Source organism: Equus caballus, chromosome 8 (genome assembly GCF_041296265.1).
Source record: "Equus caballus isolate H_3958 breed thoroughbred chromosome 8, TB-T2T, whole genome shotgun sequence".
NCBI lineage: Eukaryota > Metazoa > Chordata > Mammalia > Perissodactyla > Equidae > Equus > Equus caballus.
In genome coordinates, this window is record NC_091691.1 from 87,126,905 (window position 1) to 87,148,560 (window position 21,656).

Genomic DNA, 21,656 nt, shown 5'->3' on the forward strand with positions numbered 1-21,656 from the left:
CCTTTGTGCCTACCTCCCACTCCCCCTTTCCCCTGGTAACCACTAATCTGTTCTCTTTATCCATGTGTTTAACTTCCACATATAAGTGGAGTCATACAGAGATTGTTTTTCTCTATCTGGCGTATTTCACTTAATATAATACCCTCAAAGTCCATCTATGTTGTTATGAATGGGACAATTTTATCCTTTTCTATGGCTGAATAGTATTCCATTGTGTGTATGTATATATATATATATATATATATATATGCACACACCATGTCTTCTTTATCTTATCATCAGTCAGTGGGCACTTAGGTTGCTTCCTTGTTGATCTTTTGGAAAAACCAACTTTTGATTTTGTTGATTCTCTCTATTGTTTTTCTTGTCTATATTTAATTTATCTATGCTCTACTCTTTATTATTTTCTGTCTTCTGCTGGCCTTGGGTTTAGTTTGCTTTTTATCTAAGTCCTTAAGGTGTAAAGCAAGGTTGTTGACTTTGGATCGTGCTTCCTTTTCAATGTAGGCATTTACAGCTATAAATTTTCCTCTGGTTACTGCTTTTGCTGCATCTCGTAAGTTTTGGTATGTTGTGTATTTCATTTTCATCTATCTTAAAGTATTTTCTAATTTCCTTAGTAATTTCTTTTTTTGACCCATTGGTTGTTTAAAAATGTGTTGTTTAATATCCACATATTTGTGAATTTTTGAATTTTCTTTCTGTTATTGATTTTTAATTTCATTCCATTGTGATTGGAGAAGATACTTCATGTAATTTCAATCTTTTTAAAATTTATTGAGAATTGTCTGTGACCCAACATATGGTCTTTCTTGAGAATGTTCCATGTGCACTTGAGAAAAATGTATATTCTGCTATTGTCAGGTGGAGTGTTCTGTACATATCTATTAGGTCTAATTGTTTTTGTGTTCAAGTCTTCTATTGACTTAATGATCTTTTGGCTAGATGTACTATTCATCATTGAAACTAGGGTGTTGAAGTCTCCGACTAATATTGGAGGACTGTATTTGTATTCTCTCAGAGATATTTTGTGCATTTAAGCAAACAGAAATATATGACCTTTTTTCCATGACTTACACAAATGATACCATATTCTATGCACTATTCTTCACTTTGTTTTTTTCCACATAACATTATATTTTGTATCTTTCTATATCAGTATATAAAGAACTTTCTCATTCTTAATGCTGCATAATATCGAATCTTTTAATAGTCTTTTAATAGTTTTATATTAGTGTTTTTGAGACTTTGCTGCCTACATTCTCAGTAAAAAAGACATTTTACATCCTGTGCTAGCATATAATTACATATATATAATTAAAATAAAAGTTTTACAAATCAAGTCTTGCCTTTACTAATTACAGACATTTAAAATAGAAGACAAATCAGTATCAAAAATGGTTTTATAAATATTTTTAAACAATAGAGAATATACCTAAATAAATAATAAAAAAGAAATAATTCTCTTCATGACTCATACAATTGATCTTATGACCCACTGTTTTAAAAGGAGTGACACAAAGGTTAATTAAAGCTGTGTAATAAATTAAACTTTTTATTTTTTATAAAAGTAGAAAGTATGGTAAATATGGATATTAGTGTTATTTGCTTTTGTTTTTTAAAAGAGGAGTAACAATCTCAACCTTCAGATCACAATTATAGCATTCTCTAAATTTAGCATACTGTATTTCAAATCTAAGATGCCATTGATCGTAATAATTATGTACCTTTAAGAAAGAAGAATTCCAATTAGATTATGACATGCTCTCCATTGTAATGTGCATCTCAATTTCAGAGATGATAAAAAATGAAAGGGGCCGGCCAGGTGGCGCAGCGGTTAAGTTCGCACATTCTGCTTCTCGGTGGCCTGGGGTTTGCTGGTTCGGATCCCGGGTGCGGACATGGCACCACTTGGCATGCCATGCTGTGGTAGGCATCCCACATATAAAGTAGAGGAAGATGGGCATGGATGTTAGCTCAGGGCCAGGCTTCCTCAGCAAAAAAGAGGAGGAGTGGCAGTAGTTAGCTCAGGGCTAATCTTCCTCAAAAAAAAAAAATTTTTTTTAAATGAGTGAAAGAAATTTTCCTCCTACGTTCTATGAAGTAATGATCTCTTTTTAGCAACTGGTATTTAAAAAGACTGCCTTGCCTATTCATTTTGTGAGAAAAAAATACAATGATGAACTAATTTTCTATATGTGGCATACATAGTAGTTCATTTTAATGGGTTGATTCAGTAGTTTGAATCTTTCAAATCAAATTACAAAATAAATATTTTTATTTGTCATTTGATATATGTATATAGTAAATAGACTAAAGAAGTTGATTTTTCAAGATCTCTGCTTTAAATGCATTTGAAGGGGAAATTCTGTAATCTAAAAATAAGATTTTATAAAGGATTACTTCTAAAAGCATTTTTAAATAATACATCTAAATTTAACTTTTATTTTCATTCTATGCCAAGAAAATATGTGCCATCAGCTAGCTAAGTTGAAAAAACAAACAAGAAGCCTGGGCCTGGAATGGGGGTGGGGTGAGTGGAAATGGGGAATAAGTCCAAACTTTCCTTTGGGGGTGTTGAAAATGATTCAAAATTAAATTGGTAATGGTTGCACAAATCTGAACATACTAAAAACCACTGAATGTACATTTGAAATGGATGAATTTTATGATATTTAAAATATGCCTCATTAAAGCTATAGGAAAAAATAAAAGGCAAAGGAAAGAACCAAGTCCCTGAAAGTTTTAAAACTATTTATTTCCTCTAAAGACCTGCTCATCATCTGAGAAACCAAACTTTGCTCTTTTACATTGCCATTCATGTTTGCTCCATGGTAAATTTTTTAACTTATGATAATAGTAGCCCCAGATAATTATAATTGTATGAGAGTTATACAGTAGTACAGTAGATAAGTATAGTAAATAAATAAACTTGGTCCATCTTCTTTACCTATTTAATGTGTGTGTGTGTATGTGTGTGTATGTGTTTTAATTTTGAGAGTAAATCACGTGCTTTTTAGCAGTATCAGAGTTTTAAAGCCATTTAAGTATTTCAATTAGATTTCTTAAAGGTCGAGCCCCAGGAATTATAGATATTAATAATTCTAAGAATAGATATTTTAGCAGCCCTTGAAGTGTAGACCTTTTCCAGAGGTGAGTAATCTTGTTTTTTCCTTATGTGAGTCTTTGTAATGTTTTTTCTTTACATGTTAAAATTATCAGCATATATCCTGACAAGTTTCAAAGGAATATCTAAATCAGAGGATGTACACTTGTCAGTGCTTGAGGTTAAATTGCAATTCATTATTGCTTAATTCCTAGGCAAAAGACTAAATGGAAAAATTTAAAGTAACAGCTATCTAAAATTTTTGAACACAGCTTGAGTTATAGGAAATAATTTTAGTGAAACAATGAAGGCAAGCAGTGAACTATAATTTATTGGACTAATGTGTTACCTTTCTAGAACTGTAGAATTTTTGCTTCTTGACCTGAAGTCAGACATTTCCTCCTTGGCATCTGATCTAAATTTATGCTTCCTTTTCTGTTTTAGATTTCTTTCAGGTCTTGGAGCCATTATCTTATCAATATTTCCATGCTTTTTTTAATGTTAAAATTTGCCTGGTCTCATTTTCTACTTCATTGCTTCCCCCACTTAACACCTAATCGTTCACAGTGTTTTAGATCCTTTTTAGGTGCTTTTTTTTTTTTCTGTTTTTGTAGTCTGAACACACTAATCTTTATAAGAATGAGAAAGTTAAGCAAAAATATTCACAAAATCGAACGTTAAAATCTCTAAAGACAGGTACTGTCTCTAAAGTGATTTCTTGATTATCATTATAAGTTATTTTAGTTGTAAAACTGAAAGAAGAATCAAAATGCTGGAAGCTTTTCCTATTTAATTCTGTACAAAATTCCACAGGTAACCTAAGATTTGAGGAGTGGGAGATCCTTCATATAGAGAACTAGCTTTGTTATCAAAATTGCAAAAATCAAAGTAGTTAACACAAAAGTCATTTACATGAGTAAAGTGCAGATTACTCAGCCTTTTAAATTAATAAATTCTAAAGGCCTTAGAAATATCTTCTCTAACATGATAATACAATATTGGAATACCTTCTGTAATAGGATTACTATACTGATTTCCTCACTAATGATTGGTAGGTGATTGGTAGTAAATTTTACTTCAATATACATTTGAGTACTGTCAGGTACTAAAGCATGTTTTAAAATATTTAAGATTCCTTTTGCCTTGAAATATGGCCACAGTAACTTTTTTGTGTGTTGGGGGGAGAATTACCTTTTGGATATAATGTTACCAAAGCCATAGGTATTTTCTTACTGTGGTTATTATTTTATTATGAACATGGAACATTAGATCTCATATGCTTGAGAATTTTTCACAAGAAAATCTATTGTTATTCATAAATCTAGAAACTTATGAATAGTGTGAAAATGGTAAATACAGACTTTAAATTCTGATGTGGATGTGTTAGTACTTCAGAGACTTGGAAAAGATGAATTCACAATAAATAAATGCGAATGTACAACAAAGCAGATACATACTTGCAGAATTCATTATTTCAAGAATGGTACAAATAGAATTTATGAATAAATACATGAATGATAGAGAAATTAGGATATTTGGAGCCGGTCATAGCTTAGCAATTAAAATCCTTTATGGCTCTATCAGAAACAGACTACTCTTTCCACGTTCTTCGACCATCACTTACAGGGCTTCTTCTCAGCACTAGGTTACTGTAAGAGGATGAGACCATTTGGCGTACTTTATACGCTGAGTTACAACTGCCATGGCCAATAATGTGCCAGGGTGTACTCAGTTCTCCTTGGCATAGAATATCAACCAAAAATTATGGTAGTGACTTTTCCATAGGTTGTTAATTTTGCCAGCAAGAAATAAAAGTAAATGGCGATAACAAGTTATTACTGCGATTCAGGAAAGTGAAAAGTATTTTTCTTCAAAGCTCTAAATTCACAGAATTTTAGAGTTCAAGGGAACAAGAACTAACAAACAAATGGTTTTCCTCCCATCTGTCAGTTTGCGTTGGTTGGTATGGTTGGTAATGGCTACGGTGTTGAGAAGTGCTTTGGTAAGTGCTGTGTTGAGAAGGCTTTTTGAGGCCAACTTTGATCTCAAAAGGAAAAATTAGCAATCCCACTAGCAGTAGATAAGAAAATTCCAGGATGTATGTAAAGAGTTTTCCATTTCTACACTAATCTTAATTCCTGTAAGTTTCACTTGAGGAAACAAAAAATCAGAGTTTGTGGTTTTCATTAGGTTCTTTGGTACTAAAGAGTAAATTGAGACAGGAATTCTTCTAGTTTCTGGTCTAGTGTTCTCAGTTTGGCACATCTGTAGCCATATTCTAGTTAAAAAATTCTCTTTATTGGGCCAGCCCCGTGGCCGAGTGGTTAAGTTCACGCGCTCTGCTTCAGCGGCCCAGGGTTTCACCGGTTCAATCCTGGGCGCCAACGTGGCATCGCTCGTCAGGCCATGCTGGTGTGGCATCCCACACGCCACGGTGGGAAGGACCCAGAGCTAAAAATATACAACTATGTACTGGGGGGCTTTTGGGAGAAAAAGGAAAAATAAAATCTTTAAAAAAATTCTGTTTATTAATGTACAACATAAACTTCCTCTTTGATTAAGGATTACTAAGCCTCATGATTTAAAAAAAGTAAAAAAGTAAGGTACATAGAATAAACAGGAATACAGTTGTTTTTATATGCTTGTTTTTGAGACGAAGCTAAATATACTGTCTACTTTAAACAGAGTATGCAAGTATGTATTTGTAATTTCAGCAAATATCTTACCTACCTTTCAGAACTTTAAAGAGTGCTATGATAGCAAGAGAATGGAATAAGATAATGTAAGAGTGCAAATGTAGAGACAATGGGAAAACAGGAAAGAAGGGTTAGGAAGAAGAAGTAAGAAACCCTTGGGAGAGAAAAATCTGACATAAGGGGAAAATACAAATAAAATATTTAGGGCTTTTCTTGATTTTCAGGCATTAAAATATTTCCTCCTTTTGTTAATTTTCTAGAATAACTACTTTTTCACCCTTAAGGTTCTACTCAGTAGGATATTTTGATGATATAATGTCTCAGTCTTCTCATTAGTATCATTGACTCTTAGCAGCCTAAATGGAATCCGCTAAAGATTAGGATAGTCCTTGGTATTAATGGTCTCCTACCCTAATATTTTATAAAACCTTGTTTGTTTTCTCTTACAAAGTCAAGACTAATCCATCAAGCATCGTAGTAAGCCTCTAATGAAAACATTACTTAACAAGTAGGATCCATATTATATTCTGTCTTCCATTCCCAGTGCAAAATTGTTTTCCCTAATTATTTTTATTTCTTTTGCTTTTCACTCACTAATCTAAAACCTACAAAAGTGCCCAAATAGAAAGATGACAGAATAGATGTTTTAAACTTGTTTTTACTTCTCAGATTTATTCTTAGCTCTTACCTACATCTTTATACCTTCAATTTAAGATTTATACCAGGTGATTATAATTTTGAAATAATATGCAAAGACTTTAGAAACAATGGAAAGGGACTTCTAGTCCTCTAAGCTCAGTCTCAACTCCTCTAAAAATCATATCATCTATTTCTAAGGGAGCATCTTCAAAATGGAAAGTTACTTCTCCTAGAGGATAGACTTTTCTTCAGGGTGTTATGCTCTATTATGTAATGATCAACTCCTATTTTAAATCTGCTATCACTTTTTGGTGGGTAGGGAGGTAGATGGGAAAATGAAATGGGAGTAATCATTCTGCCCTTCTTATTACATCGTAGTGATTTCTTTAAAATATCTGCAAAATATTGTTTTTATAACTTAAAGGATTTCTCTCCAAAGATGTTTTATCACTTTTGCATTTTTATTCTCATTATATTTGAAAATCTATTCCAAAGTGAAAAATGATAATATCTTTTGAATATACTATAGAATTTTGTCTTAGTTTAATTAAAATGTGAAACAACTTTAATTTTCAAGTATTTCTTTGGAAGAGAGAAATGAACTTTTGTCTATTACTTTTCTACAAAATGTTGAATTTACCTCTGCATATCAGATGTGCAACAAACAAAATGTTAAAAATTTCCATTTCAACATAAAACATTTCTACTGATACTCTGTAGTAATACTGAGAGCATTCAACGTCTGTGGAAACCATCTTTTCAGTTAACCATTGGGTTAGGTGCTAAGGGTATAAATTATTAATTATATCTAATCTTAATAAAGACATTGTATTGTTCTTGTAGAAGTGGGATAAGCTGTCTTTATTTTACGTTATCTTTGTAAGTTTTAAAATATAGTTAACTTCTGCAAGTTTTGTTTAAAAACACTTTCAAAATTAAAACTACTATATCAGATTATATAGTAAGATAGAATCTTATTTAGTGTAAAAATTAGTAGACCCTTGGGAAGTACTGGATAAGAAAACAAGGTTAGTTCAATCTTAAGTAACTTCGTTACTTTATGATTTGAATCTTCTGCACAACCAACACGTAAATATATGTTTCAGTTTTTCTCTTGGATTATCAACCTTACAAAATTAAAATTTGCTCTTTTGTATGTTGAGGTGTATTTCACAGAGTTAAGCATACTCTGGGAAAAAAAGAATATTCTGCAACACATTTTTACTTTGAATTTTTCCAACTTCATTATTTCTTTAGGAGTTGATTCCTCTCATATTGTGTACAGCATGCCTACATCCTGAGCCTAAGGAGAGAGATCAGCTTCTTCACATACTTTTCAATTTGATCAAGAGACCAGATGATGAGCAAAGGTGCGTATGATTACTTCTTTGGGAAATAAATATAATGTTGATTACTAATTTTACTAATTTGGCATCAAGTTTAGCATTTTAATCTAAATGCCTTCTTTCCTTCCAATTATCTATTTTAATAAACAGAGGCAGCACTGGCCCCATTCACAACGCCTGCAGTGTTTTCATTCTTCTTATTCTCATTACTCGTGTTGAATTTGTACACCTTTTGTTAGTTACCTTTAGACTTCTAATTCAAGTTCTTTTTACTTTATCCTTCACATTTGACCTCTAAGAACTCCTAAATATTACTCCTTTTTCCCATAGATGAACTAGATATATTGTAGAATCTTAATAGTTATGCTTAACAATAAATAAAATATTTAATATATGAATTTCTACATCACTGGACTATCTGTAAACCAATAACTATGTGGCTAGAAGGATATGGTGTTTTGTTTTCGTTAGTCCTGAGTCAAGTGCCTACAACCAAGGATGCTCATGTGGAGAATTGAGTTATGCCTGAGGGTGGTGAGGGGAAAGGGCACACATCAGGGTGACTTTCCAGAAGAAAGGGGAATAGGTGTCGATTGAGTAATGATAATAGATGTCTAACTCAGAGGGTAAAACCTTTAAATACTAAGTGAAGCTGTACAAGTATGAACGTGAAGGAAACATCCTAGTGGGTGGGTAAGTAAACTAAGCACTAGTTGGATAAAATTGGGCAGTTGAAATGTTTTTCTGTGTTATCATTTTCTTTCTTAATGAGAAAATGATTTTTGCTTATACTTTTGCAAAACAATAGAATTGTCCTTTATGATTAGATAACTTCATGCAATTGCAATACTTGTTTTACTGACTGTTACAGTTTTTAGCTCTCCTGTGAATGTAGGAAGATCGTAAGAGTGAACCCTCAAACAAATCAAGTTTAAAATGAGAATAAAAACAGTCATATAGACTTTAAAACTCTGTAAGGACCAGCCCAGAGGCATAATGGTTAAATTTGCATGCTCCTCTTTGGCTGCCTGAGGTTCGCAGGTTCAGATCCCAGGCATGGACCTACACACCACTCATCAAGCCATGCTGGTCCAGCGTCCCACATACGAAATAGAGGAAGATTGGCAGAGATGTTAGCTCATGGCCAGTCTTCTTCACAAAAAAAAAAAAAAAGGGGGCAAAAAACCTCTAAGTATAAATCTCTTTCTTGCTCTTACCAAAATGTACCTGAGCAAGTGGAGAAACATGTCCTTTTCAGGATCCAGTCAAGGTTAATCTACACCAGCAGGCCTCACATGCTAGTCAGATAGAAATAAGGGAAATTAAATCACTGTATTAGTACCATTCATTGCAAACTGAAAATTTTCTAAGGACAGTTTCTTGGTGGTGTATAGGAAAATTACGGTTTTATTTTGTTCTTAAAAATGCAATATTCCCAGGGCTGGCCCCGTGGCCGAGTGGTTAAGTTCGCGCGCTGCGCTGCAGGCGGCCCAGTGTTTCGTTGGTTCGAATCCTGGGCGCGGACATGGCACTGCTCATCTGGCCACGCTGAGGCAGCGTCCCACATGCCACAACTAGAAGGACCCACAACGAAGAATATACAACTATGTACCGGGGGGCTTTAGGGAGAAAAAGGAAAAAATAAAATCTTTAAAAAAAAAAAATGCAATATTCCCTATCTTGGTAACTTAGTTAATGATTAGATACCATTTCTTACAATGTCAGTTTTAGATTAGCAAGGCAAAAACCTCTAGATCTGTGGCTTATTTTCATGGACTCTGCATGCAAAGCTAATAGCTGCCACCTGCTGGCCAAAAGTACCTCTTAGCCTTACTTCAGGTAGAGATATGTCAGGAATTAAGTGCTCACATCCACATTTAAATCTTTCACCTTACAGAAATACAGTTATTTATTAAAATATACTAATAATTGGTTAACTTTATACAATATGAACAAGAAATTAACAAAGTAAAATTTTTAATATATTTGATATATAATCAGTTATTACTTTTCCTTACTTAGTGAGTCTCAGGCTTCTTTGATCATATCCTAAGAAAAACTTAATTTTAAACTCAGTAATGGTGGTTTTTGCCAGTTCTTTGCTAACAACTATGATTGACACCATATTTCTATCTGGGTCAAATACTAGTCAAACAATCCTTGTCTTGTGATTTTACACAAGTTGGAATGACACTTATTTCTACCGGCACAGGAGCCTGTTTCCAATGCTTTTAATCTGTAGGCCATCTGACTTTTTCTCCTTTCAACTGTATTTCAAAACTGTCATAGTGATTACACCAGGGCATGAATATCTGGAGATGGACATCATTGGAAGCTAGTCATAAGCTGCCTACCACAGTTATCTTGGTTACAATATCAAAAATTCTGATTTAAGAAATATTTTACTAATATGATACCATAGTTTTTAATTATAGAAATGCTGGGGAAATAATCACTTAGTGTTTTAGTGGCTAGAAATTGAAGTTCAGTAGAAGCTAAAGCAGTAGACATATTATAATCTCAGAATGCATGTGTAAGAAGTTAGTTTAGGAAGTTATGAGATTTGGCTTCACACCAATAGAGAATCTCTTCACAACATCTCTCACAAATGGTCTTGCCATTGCTGGAGGAACTAGTCTTAAGGAACTCACTCTTTCGGTGGCAGCCTAATTTCTTGTTGGAAAAGTCTAATTTGGTTCTATAAAAATATTATACTTTATGTGAATTACAGACCTGATTCTTTTTAGCCCTTAGACCTAGTTGTGCTTTCTAATGCAAATATAAGTCTTTACTCATTTGTATTATTTTTTAGGCAGATGATACTGACGGGCTGTGTGGCATTTGCACGTCATGTTGGACCAACACGTGTAGAAGCTGAACTTTTACCACAGTGTTGGGAACAGGTAAATAACTGTATTGGATTTTCCCCCAGCTGTTATATTCTAATTTATTATAAATGTTCATATTTCCTTTTTTAAATGCCATTAGGAAATATGTGGCATATACATTATAGTGCTGTTTCTGTAGCCCAGCACACTGATTTAATAGTGCTTAAGAATGTTCTGGGATGCTTTCGTTTTATTCATTCTTCCAACAAACACTTAAGAAACACTAGTTCCAGTGCTGAGTACCATTGTAGTCACTAAGGATACTGTGGTGAATAAAAGACAAAGACATCCTAGCAGGGAGATAAGAATAAACAAATAAATGGTATGAGGTCTTGTAGTGTTATAACTTATGAAGAAAAATAAAGCAGATAAACATTAGAGAGTGATGGAGAATGCTATTTTAGAAAGGGTGGTCAGAGAAGAAATCTGAGAAAGTGATGTTTAGGCAAGGATCTGAATGAAGTGAGATGCTGCCAATACAAAAGCCCTGAGGTGGGAGTGTGCTTGAAGAGCTCAAGGGAGAGCAAGAAGTTGTATGTGTAGGTAGGTAATAAAAATAATACCTTGTATATATTATGAATATATACAAAATGTAAAGTGTAAACCTTTGATGTAGGAGGTTTTTGTATTTATACTTCAACTCACTATTTACTAACAATACTTGTGGTTTTCTATCAAATGTTAATGTTCCAGTCCTCTGTAGAACTCAGAGTCACTAATTTTCTAGACTTGATGTTTAGGTCATTAAGTAGCTTATTTTCCCCCCTTAAAAAGATGGAATTCTCACTTATGAAGGCAAATTTCATGGCCTTATTTATAATAGCATAGTCACTTATTCTTAAAAAAAAATTGGTCTCTGGAATATTGCTAAAGTATATGGTCTTTTAGAATTCTATTCCCAATTTCTTTGAATATTCATTTTTTTCTTTAAAATTTAGTGGAGTCTTATCTAGATTCAATATGTAAAGTGAACATTACATGTAGTCATAATTATCTCTGATAATCCCTTGTGTCTTCTCTAGATTGTAGTGCATACTAGTTTAGGGGGAGGCTGTAATCACCAAAAGTCAAATTAACTTGGAAACAACATATATAACTTTGAATTTCCAATTTTGTACAGTTATTCAAATGTACATTTAATTTTTTAATAGTTTTTTCATTTTATTTTTTTAAGCTCTACTGAGATATAATTCAGATACCATACAATTCACCCAATTAAAGTGTACAGTTCAGTGATTTTTAGTGTATTCGCAGAGTTGTATAACCATCACCACAGTCAATTTTAGAACAATTTTATCACCCCAAAGAGAAACACCAGTCCCTCAAACTTGGTTCTCGTATTTCAAGATTGTTTTGGCTGTTCTGGATCTCTTGAATTTCCATATGAATTCTAAGATCAACTTGTCAATTTCTGCAAAGAAGCTAGATGGAATTTTCCTAAGGATTGCATTGAATGTGTAGATCAATTTGGAGGATATTGCTATCCTACCAATAGTTAGCCTTCCAATCCGTTAATCTAGGATGTCTTTCCCTTTATTTAGGTCTTTTAAATTTTCTTTCAACAGTGTTATAGTTTTCAGAATATAATTTATGCACTGTTTTTGTTTATTCTTAAGTATTTTATTCTTTTTGGTAGTATTATAAATAGAATTTTCTTTATTGTGTTTGCCCGTTGCTATCATATATAGAAATACAGTTGATTTTTGTATGTGCATTTAATTTTGAGACTCATTGAGCTAGACTAAAAAAAGCAAAATGAAAGTTTATGAATAGCATATTTTGACTTTCAAACCATTCTGCTTTGAGGTTGCTATTTCTGGATTAGATTAAATTCAGAGATGTCAGTTACAAACATCTCTACCACCTCCTCTTCTCTAACCTGAATAAACATGGATATAGGGGATCTTTCTAGCTGCCTACGTCTAGTTTGTTGCCCAGTAGATTGCTATATAATTTCTTTTTTTAATTTTAGGCATCCAATACATTAATGAATTATGTCACCTTTTCATATGGGAATATGAGAACAGATATACTTCTTTTCCAGTCAAAGAAAGATTTATATTCTATGAAGAAGACATATGGGAACAAAACCCAGTATGTGTCATTTTTTTTGTTATTTTTTGTTATGATTCAGTGTAGTCATCCCGGTAACAAAACCTCATCATCTTGCATATGCAAACAGGAATGGATTGAAGTCTGCTTACTTTAAAAATAAAATCATATCACTAGTCACGGGTTCTGGTTAAATCATTGATTAACTTGCTTCATAAGCCCTTAGGTAAAAAAGAGGACTGGCACATATTATAGACCATATCTATAATATCCAGAAGCTGGGTTTTCCAAATTAAAAAATATACTAATGGCTAGGGAAGGAGAAAGTTGCTCCTGACATCCTAAAGACAACCAAGTCTTAGGCAAGCCCACAATCTCTAGACATCTTGCCAAATTTTCATCTTTGCTTTACCCTTTTTCTTTAACAGATAACCCCTGTGACCTCATTTTTTAGGCTCTCCCTGATTCCCTTATTCCTGATCCAGGTATAGTCACTCAAAGATTCTCGGAAGTGGAAAAGAAAGAAGTTTTATTGTATTCTTAACAGGATTTATGGTGAAAAATAATTCTCTGTTGGAGGATGGGAGGGTATATTGTTTATGCTTGATTTATTTATTTTTTACTCTAGATTAATCACAAATACCCAGAAAGAAGACTACTTGTGGCAGAATCCTGTGGAGCGTTGGCACCTTACCTTCCTGTAAGAATTGTCATTTTTTCTTAAAACTTTTTTCCTTTTTTAATAATAGAGAAAACTTTTTTCAAGTGTCTTATATGTTTTAATCCAAATTCTCCTGGCGTGTGCTCTCCTAATAAAGGAAAAAGATGAGCCAAAAAGAAAAGGGTCACATTGATAGAATATGGCAATGCAGACAAGTTCATTAACATTTGCATGAGTATAAATATATTAAACTGAGTGAGCCATTCTCAAAGTGTGGTCTGGGGCCCCTGGGGTATTCCTTGAGATCGTTTTAAAGAGGTCCATGAGGTGAAAATTATTTCCGTAATAATATTAAAACACTTTTGTGTTTTTCTCTGTGTTGACATTTACACTGTTGGTGTGAAAGCTATAATGGGCAACAATGCTAGTGCATTAGCACCGATCAAGGCAGTGACGCCCAAATATACTGGTTAATGCTTGTATTCTTTACCGCCATGCACTCACAGAGAAAGCTAATTTCACTTAAAAGTAAGCTTGATGAATCAGTAAAATTATTAATTCTATATTTTGACCCTTGAGTATGCATCTTTTTAATATTCTCTGTGATAAAATTGAATATACTGATATCGGCCCTTTTGCTGCATACTGAAGTATCATGGCTATTTCAGGAAAAGCACTTCAAATAGTTTGAGTTGTGAGCTGAACCAGCTGCTTTTTTTCATGGAATGCTGATTTTACTTGACCACTGACAAACAAGCTATGGTTTTTCAGACCTGGGTACATGGCACACATTTTCATGAAAATGAATAACGTGTGCCTGTCACTTCAAGGAAAACAAGTAGACAGCATTTATTGCCAATGATAAAATTGGAACTTTTAGGTGAGAACAGGAATTTTGGAAAACTTATATCCATTACTGTGAGCTTGACAGCTTCCAAGTATGTAATCACTTTTCTGATGAGATCAGTGGTGATACTAACAAATATGATTTTTTGAGGTTATAATAAAATGTGTTAATATTGAAGAATGTCTGCATAAGTCTGCGATCCAATATTTCCCAAATGACCAGTGCGTAATACTGAAAATCGTGTCTGGGTGAAAAAAGGAGGCAAAGTCCAAGATGGACCAATAGAACTTAATGTGTCAGAGTTTAAAGAGTTTATTAGCAATGAGCCGTATCATTTAGATTCCACCCTGCAACTAACCTTAAGAAACTACCACTTGTCCAGTTTTAGTATAGAATCAAAGTAAAATATCTGTTCTTATTGGAAAAGGCTATTAAAATACTCCTCCTGTTTTCAGTTACCTGTCTGTGTGAGGCCTGGTGTTCTTAAATACTTCAACCAAAACAATGTATCAGAACAATTGAATGCAAAGCAGATAAGAGAATCTACCTTAAGTCAGACATTAGAGATTTGCAACAAAATGTAAAACAACACCGTTCTCACTAATTTTTTTTATTTTATAAATAGTTACTTTCATTAAAATGTTACTCATGTTAACCTTTAATGAGTTTATTATTCTTTAATGAATTGATTAATATTTTTAAATTTCTCAGTTTTAATTTCTGATATGATAAATGTCAGTAGATATTACCCACCCAAACAAAAGCTGTTTGAGGTGCTTATTAGTTTTAAATGACTAGAGGAATCTTGCCACCAAAAAGATTGAGAACCACTGGACTATTGTGTGCTTTAGCTATCTTCCCATAGGTTCAGGGCTTAGAAGGGATAGCAGAATGAGGTGACATCACAGTTATTTTAATTTAAACAACCGTAGTTTAAAGCAGAGCTTGACGAACTGCAGCCTGGAGACCAAATATAGTTTATATTCTGTTTTTGTAAATAAAGTTTAATTGGAACACAACCACACCAATTTGTTTTTGGGTAGTCTGTGTCTGCCTTCACACTACAACAGCAGAGTTGACTGGTTACAACAGAGACTTTATAGTCCCCAAAGCCAAGGGTGTATACCATTTGGCCCTTTGCAGAAAGTTTGCTGACCTCTGCCTTAAAGAGTCATTTTTGTAAGATTGTTCTTAAAAAGGAATATAAAAAATAGAATTGTGCAATAATGCATGAACTGTTTATGTTGCATTTACTGTCAACTTCATATTCTTTAGTGAAGAGTAACCAATAGTCAAACAATTGTCTTTTTAAAAGGTAAAATTTATCATGTTTTTTTTTCAATTCAGAAAAAGAAAAAAGAGTAATCCATAGTCTCACTCCCAGTAACCATATTTTTTTTATTTTATTAAAAATAAATTTTCATGCAGTACAGAAAAGAATAAAATGAAAATCAAAGGCTGACCCAGTGGCATAGCAGTTAAGTTCACGTGTTCCGCTTTGGTGGCCCAGGATTTGCCCATTCAGATCCTGGGTGCGGACCTGTGTACTGCTTATCAAGCCACACTGTGGCAGGCGTCCCACATATAAAATAGAGGAAGATAGGCACAGATGTTAACTTAGAGCCAGTCTTCCTCAGCAAAAAAGTGGAGGATTGGTGGTGGATGTTAGCTCAGGGCTAATCTTCCTCAAAAAATAAAAGGAAATCAAAGACTTTCCTTCCCTGACCCCTGGTCATTCTCTGCAAAGATATCTATCTACTGTTAATAGTTTTTTGTGCTTTTTTTTTTCTGGCGAAGATTTTCCCTGAGCTAACGTCTGTGCCCATCTTCCTCTATTTTGTATGTGGGTCACCACCACAGCATGGCTGACAAGTGGTGTAGGTCCACACCCAGGATCCGAACTCACAAACCCAGGCTGCCCAAGTAGAGTGCACTGAACTTAACCACTATGCCATGGGGCTGGCCCCTGATAGTTTTTAATTAATACTTACAGAAAATAAAATACTTACAGAAAATAAAAATTTTTGTGTGTACTAGCTTGCATTTTTATATTCTTTAAAATTTTCTTACCCAAAATTATCCCTGACAGTAAACAGCATTGACAGGTTCTTGTGTAGGTATCTGTGCATTTTTTAAATTTCTCATACTTTTAATACCTCTACCTCTTTCATTTGTGATTTTGACAGTGTTAAATTGCCCCCAACCATTATAGCATGGATTTATACTCCTATCAAACATGCATTGGAGTTCTTATTTTCTCATACATTCACTAGGAACTGGGCATGATGAATTTGTTTTTTAATGTTTTCCTATTTTATAGGAGAAAACTGGTATCTTGTTGTTGTGATAAATCATATAGATAGATATATATGAGTGAGTTTGAGCCTCCTGTTATTTATTGTTTCCAGACAGAGATGAAAATCACATTCTCACAAAGAATAAGTAAGCTATTCCACACTGCTTCTGATACTAGAATGCTAAGCAGTATTAACAATAGACTGAATGTTTCCTCAGTGGATCTTTATTTGCCTTGTACCCCACTGTAAGTAGTAAACAGTAAAATCTCAGCATGGTCATGGCTTCAATGGAGTAATGCCTCCTGTCTTGGACCGTGGGTTCCCTGTGGTGTACTGAAACTGCCATGGTTTTCTTCCGCCCAGATCAGTGTGAAGCAAATATCCAGCTGAAGTTTACTTACCTCTGTCCTATTACCTGTGCTGATACCAACCAAGAAGCCCTTTGAAGATACAATAAGGCATTTTGGGGGGCAATTTTTAGCCTAAAGATAAATAAACAAGGCTGTATCAAAAGTCATATTCCCCAACCTAAATGTGACCAAAATTTGGTAAAATTACGTACGTTTTTGTTTCTAAAAAGTCAAAACAAAAACTAGGTCATTTAAAAATTTCTGTAAGACCCTGCTCTGCATACTGGGTCACACTGTAAATTTATGAAAATTGTCACATCCTCTATCTTTATTTTATTCTCTATCTTTATTTTATCTCTATCTTTATTTTATTTTATTTTATCTTTATTTATATTTATATTTAAAAAGGACCTAAACAGGTTTAAAGAATTTTATAAATTGATCAAATTACAATAATGGTACAAAGAAAGCAAGGAAAGGCAAGAATTTGTATAACGATAATTCTTTACTCTAACCTTAGCCATTAATTAGGCTAAAACGTTCTTTTAACATTTTTTAAGTGTGGAAAAAATTGCATGAAATTAAGACACCACAGGGGTCTACTTTTTATATTAAATAGTAGCATCTGAAAATAGCATTGCAATTCTTTTTAAAGTACTTTTAGAGTTTACTCTCATATTTTATCATCTTGTTTGAATTTTTTTTCTCACTTAAAAAAATAGGAATACCAGGATTTTACAATGTTTCCACACTCCTACCCCGAGCAACTGTTTTTATTATCAGAGTGGTTTTTGTAACCCCTCCTGTTACTATAACTCTGCACACTCTTCCCTCACTTAAACAGGTAGTGGTAGAAGAGTCATTGTCCATTTATAGCAGAGTGTTGACTTGGTTGATTTTCCAAAAATGCCTGCTACTGTACACTATAAGGATTCGAGGGATTTGCACATGTTTAGTAAAGATATGAAAACGTGCTGGGAGATGATTAATACTGAATTCAGTGTAGATCTCTAGAGAGGGAGGATGGAGGAAGGGAGAGAGAGCGGAGGACAGTGATACTTTACCTGTATCTGTAATAGTTTATGTCTTTGAAAATGAAGACTTGGAGCAAACGTAGCAAAATGTTAATGTATTATCTAGTCTGGATTTTGAATACATAGATGTCGGTCATATTATCTTCCATACTTTTCTGCTACTAGGGTAAATAAATAGTAAAGACATGTTCTTGTTTATTTTCAGAAAGAAATCCGTAGCTCCTTGGTTCTTTCAATGTTGCAACAGATGTTAATGGAAGATAAGGCAGATTTGGTAAGAGAAGCTGTGATCAAAAGCCTCGGTATCATTATGGGATACATTGATGATCCAGACAAATATCAACAGGTATGTTTTTCAGAATGAACCCCATTTACTCCATTATAAAATTCCAAATAATATAACATTCCAAATCTCTAATTCAGACACCCTATAATCTATAGTAAGGATGGCAGGTATGTCAACTTTAGCCAGTTGGAGTTGGCTGCCTGGTTTCAGTTCTGCAATTCAAAGGAAAGAATGCTATGATTCATTTACAGTATCTGCCACAGCTTTGTGGCAGGAAATTTGGCGACAAGCATGCCATGTTTACTACCCTTTATCTTTGGTTTCCTCCTCAGTGGATATATGACATGTTCTTTAAAGAAAATGGGAAGAGGAAGGTTATGGATGGCTTGCTTTCTTGCTTAAAATGTTTTCTAAATGTACTGCAATGTACTTTTTACTGAGGTGTGTTTTTTTTTAAGTTTATTCTTCTAAAAATTTACATGTTTCCTGTTTCCTTTTGGCAGGGTTTTGAATTGTTGCTTTCAGCCTTGGGCGATCCCTCAGAAAGAGTAGTTAGTGCAACACATCAAGTATTTTTACCGGCTTATGCTGCCTGGACCACAGAACTTGGAAATTTACAGTCTCATCTTATTCCTACATTGCTAAACAAGATTGAAAAACTTCTCAGGGTAAATGCTTCCTTTGTTTATATAGTTTATAGAAATTTGAAAGGTGTGTTTTAAGGAGTCTTAAAAGAATGTTGGGGAGCAAAGATAGAAAGTACCACTAAGCTGAACATTCTAATAAATTACCAGTTAAAGATTCTATTGGACTGGAGCCAAGAGACATTTGAGGAAGTTTCCCTTTGCTGAAGCTAGAGGAGAAAGGGCATGAGCTGAAATAGCACCTTTGTGGAACTAACTCATACGTGATTCAGAAGCTGGCTCTTCCTTGCCTCTTCTGAAGGCTTAAATATTTTAGATAAAGTATCAGGTCCAGCTCCCAGAATACAGAGATAACTGAAATATGAGTCTCTAAAGCTTTCTTATTTATACACTGTCAAAATTCTTTAACTGTGTTTATTTCACTGCAGTAGTTCATTTCCTCACTTTTTAAAATGAACTTTTCATTCTTCCTAAGTAAAAGGATTAAAGTCGAAGAAATGATAGAAACTTGTTGATTTAATTTTTGAACTAAAAATCCCTTTTAGAGTCTAGAAGAAAAACTAACATTTCTTTCACGCCTGTTATGTGCCGTTAAGGTGGACACTTTATATATAAAATATATTGTATATTTTTATAACCCTTTGAATTGCATTTTGGTTTTTGTGTGGAAAGCAAGTCTTTAAGTACCTTGCCCAGGGTCCCACAGCTGTCCATGACAGAACCAAGATGTAATATCAGTCTCTAACTCGAAGCTCTTACCCTTTCTACCCCAGAGTTTTAAAGGATCTGTAAGGCTCTTACATAAAGCATTGTAACTACTCTGTAGATGCTCTTAAATGTATGCACGTGTATTTGTTTAATTTAAAAATTAGGCTGTTTTTTCTAAAAATTTCAAAATGGGTATTAAAAAACACTATAAATAGACAAGTACTCCTTTTTAGGAAACCTAGGGAATTTTTTAAACGTTTGCGTTCCTTTGATCTGAGAGTTATTCATACACGGTTTTTCTTATTCCACTTCATAACTGATTTCATTTCTAATTAATTTCACGGCTAATTCCACATTGCTACTGAACTTATCTGCAGGATTCAGCATAGATAGTAATTCTTTCATGAAGAAATTACGAATTTAGGACTTGATAGTAAATAATTGGTATATCTGGTATTTCTGACAGTTGTCATTTTATAATATAGTAATGCTATCTCAACTGGATTTCAACAGAAAAATGCTTTCGTCTCTAACGATTCTATTTTTCACTTTAATATTTGGTTTCTGTGTACCATGCTGATCCTTTCACTCTTTTTTTTTTCTCTATCTCTTTCTTTTGTTTCCTTTTGAAATTTCTTCTCTTAGGTTTTATCTATGTGTTGAATTATTTTAAAGTGCTTTCAATGCTATCAAATACAGATGTCAGCAAATCTATAGAAGAAGACAGGAAGTAGGAGAGGGAAAGTAGCAAGCACTGCTGCTGGTTTAATAGTTGAGCAGTTAAATGATTCCTGTGGCTTGCTTTAATTTCTTTATCCTAAACTTAGAAAATTTGAAAAGATAAGACCCTCTTAAAAGAAAAAAAACCCTGTAAAGAAGTTCCATACAAATGGAAATGACTGATGTCCACCCTAAAGTTTTCCATATAAAAGATTCCGTTACTTAGACGTACCTTAGAGCTTCTTCACATTTTCACATTCTTGGAGAAATTAAGATTCATGGACATCTCCATTAGGTGTTATGCTATGAGTCTAACACATAGGTCATTAATGTTTTCTTATTTGCCACAGTAAGGAAGGACGTCATAAATACATAATTTCCAAAGACTAAAATTAGCTTCTACCTCCTTATGTTTCAGGAAGGAGAGCACGGGCTGGATGAACATAAGCTCCACATGTATCTTTCTGCCTTGCAGTCCTTGATCCCATCTCTCTTTGCATTAGTGCTACAGAATGCTCCTTTCTCCAGCAAAGCCAAACTTCATGGTGAAGTGCCACAGATAGAAGGTACTAAACTTAAATTCTGAAAGAAAGATGTAGAACGTTAGCAGCTTAGCTTCCCAAAGAAATGTTCTTGATTAAAATTCTAAAAATCACTTTTTATGACACTGTAATTACTAAAATATATTATATTTGTGGAATCTCATGGTCATAGATTGTATGATATCTAAGGTAAACTATATGGCTTCATCTTTTATGGATAAGCCTCGTGGTATTATTTTATAATATTTACACTTTCTTTCCATTCTTAATCTATAGTCTATTTATAATGTTTTCTTCAGTGGATGAAATAAATGTGTTTTTTTTTTTATTAATAGAGCTGAATCAATTAAAAGATTCACTTAACAGTTACCAGTGCCAGTTTATGAACCTTGTCATTTCCACTTTCTTTACATTTTTTCTTCCCTGGGTGTTTCATCTTATTTTCAGTAGGGGAAAGTAAATGTAATTACTCTTTCCTACTATGTCCTTGATAGGAATATAAGCATATACAGCAGAATTTTTTTTTTTCCAAAGAAGGAAGATGAGTTATTTTCAGAAATACATGAAATTGATAGTAATAGCCAGTATTTTCCTATCTCCATCGTCCAGCTAACCAGTAAGTGACCTTTGATCCGTGGCATTTGGTAACCCCACCAAACCTGACCCCCAGGATAAATGGATATAGACAAGCTATTACTATGTATGAAATCTCTTTGCAGCTTTTGCAGATTGTGAAATTATCCTTATCTCTTACTGGCTTCTGACAACCAAAAGAATTATAACATGAAGAACATCAACAGATAGTGTTTTTAGAATTGCAGTTTTCATATAAAGTAAACT

General features: G+C 33.6%; 1 protein-coding gene across 26 annotated transcripts in view; it reads left to right on the plus strand.

Moving 5' to 3' along the window:
• The window catches only part of RELCH (RAB11 binding and LisH domain, coiled-coil and HEAT repeat containing), a 114,728-nt gene that overhangs the window by 50,255 nt on the left and 42,817 nt on the right, over window positions 1–21,656 (plus strand). For all 26 annotated transcript variants that reach the window (XR_011421089.1, XR_011421088.1, XR_011421090.1 and 23 more), the window contains 6 exons: window positions 7,699–7,811; window positions 10,600–10,690; window positions 13,356–13,427; window positions 18,122–18,262; window positions 18,706–18,870; window positions 20,693–20,840. Coding sequence is in view for 19 of the 26 variants with exons in the window: in XM_070221135.1 (XP_070077236.1) it covers window positions 7,699–7,811; window positions 10,600–10,690; window positions 13,356–13,427; window positions 18,122–18,262; window positions 18,706–18,870; window positions 20,693–20,840 (730 nt within the window). In the remaining 7 variants the exon portion in view is untranslated. The remainder of the gene's footprint in view (window positions 1–7,698; window positions 7,812–10,599; window positions 10,691–13,355; window positions 13,428–18,121; window positions 18,263–18,705; window positions 18,871–20,692; window positions 20,841–21,656) is intronic.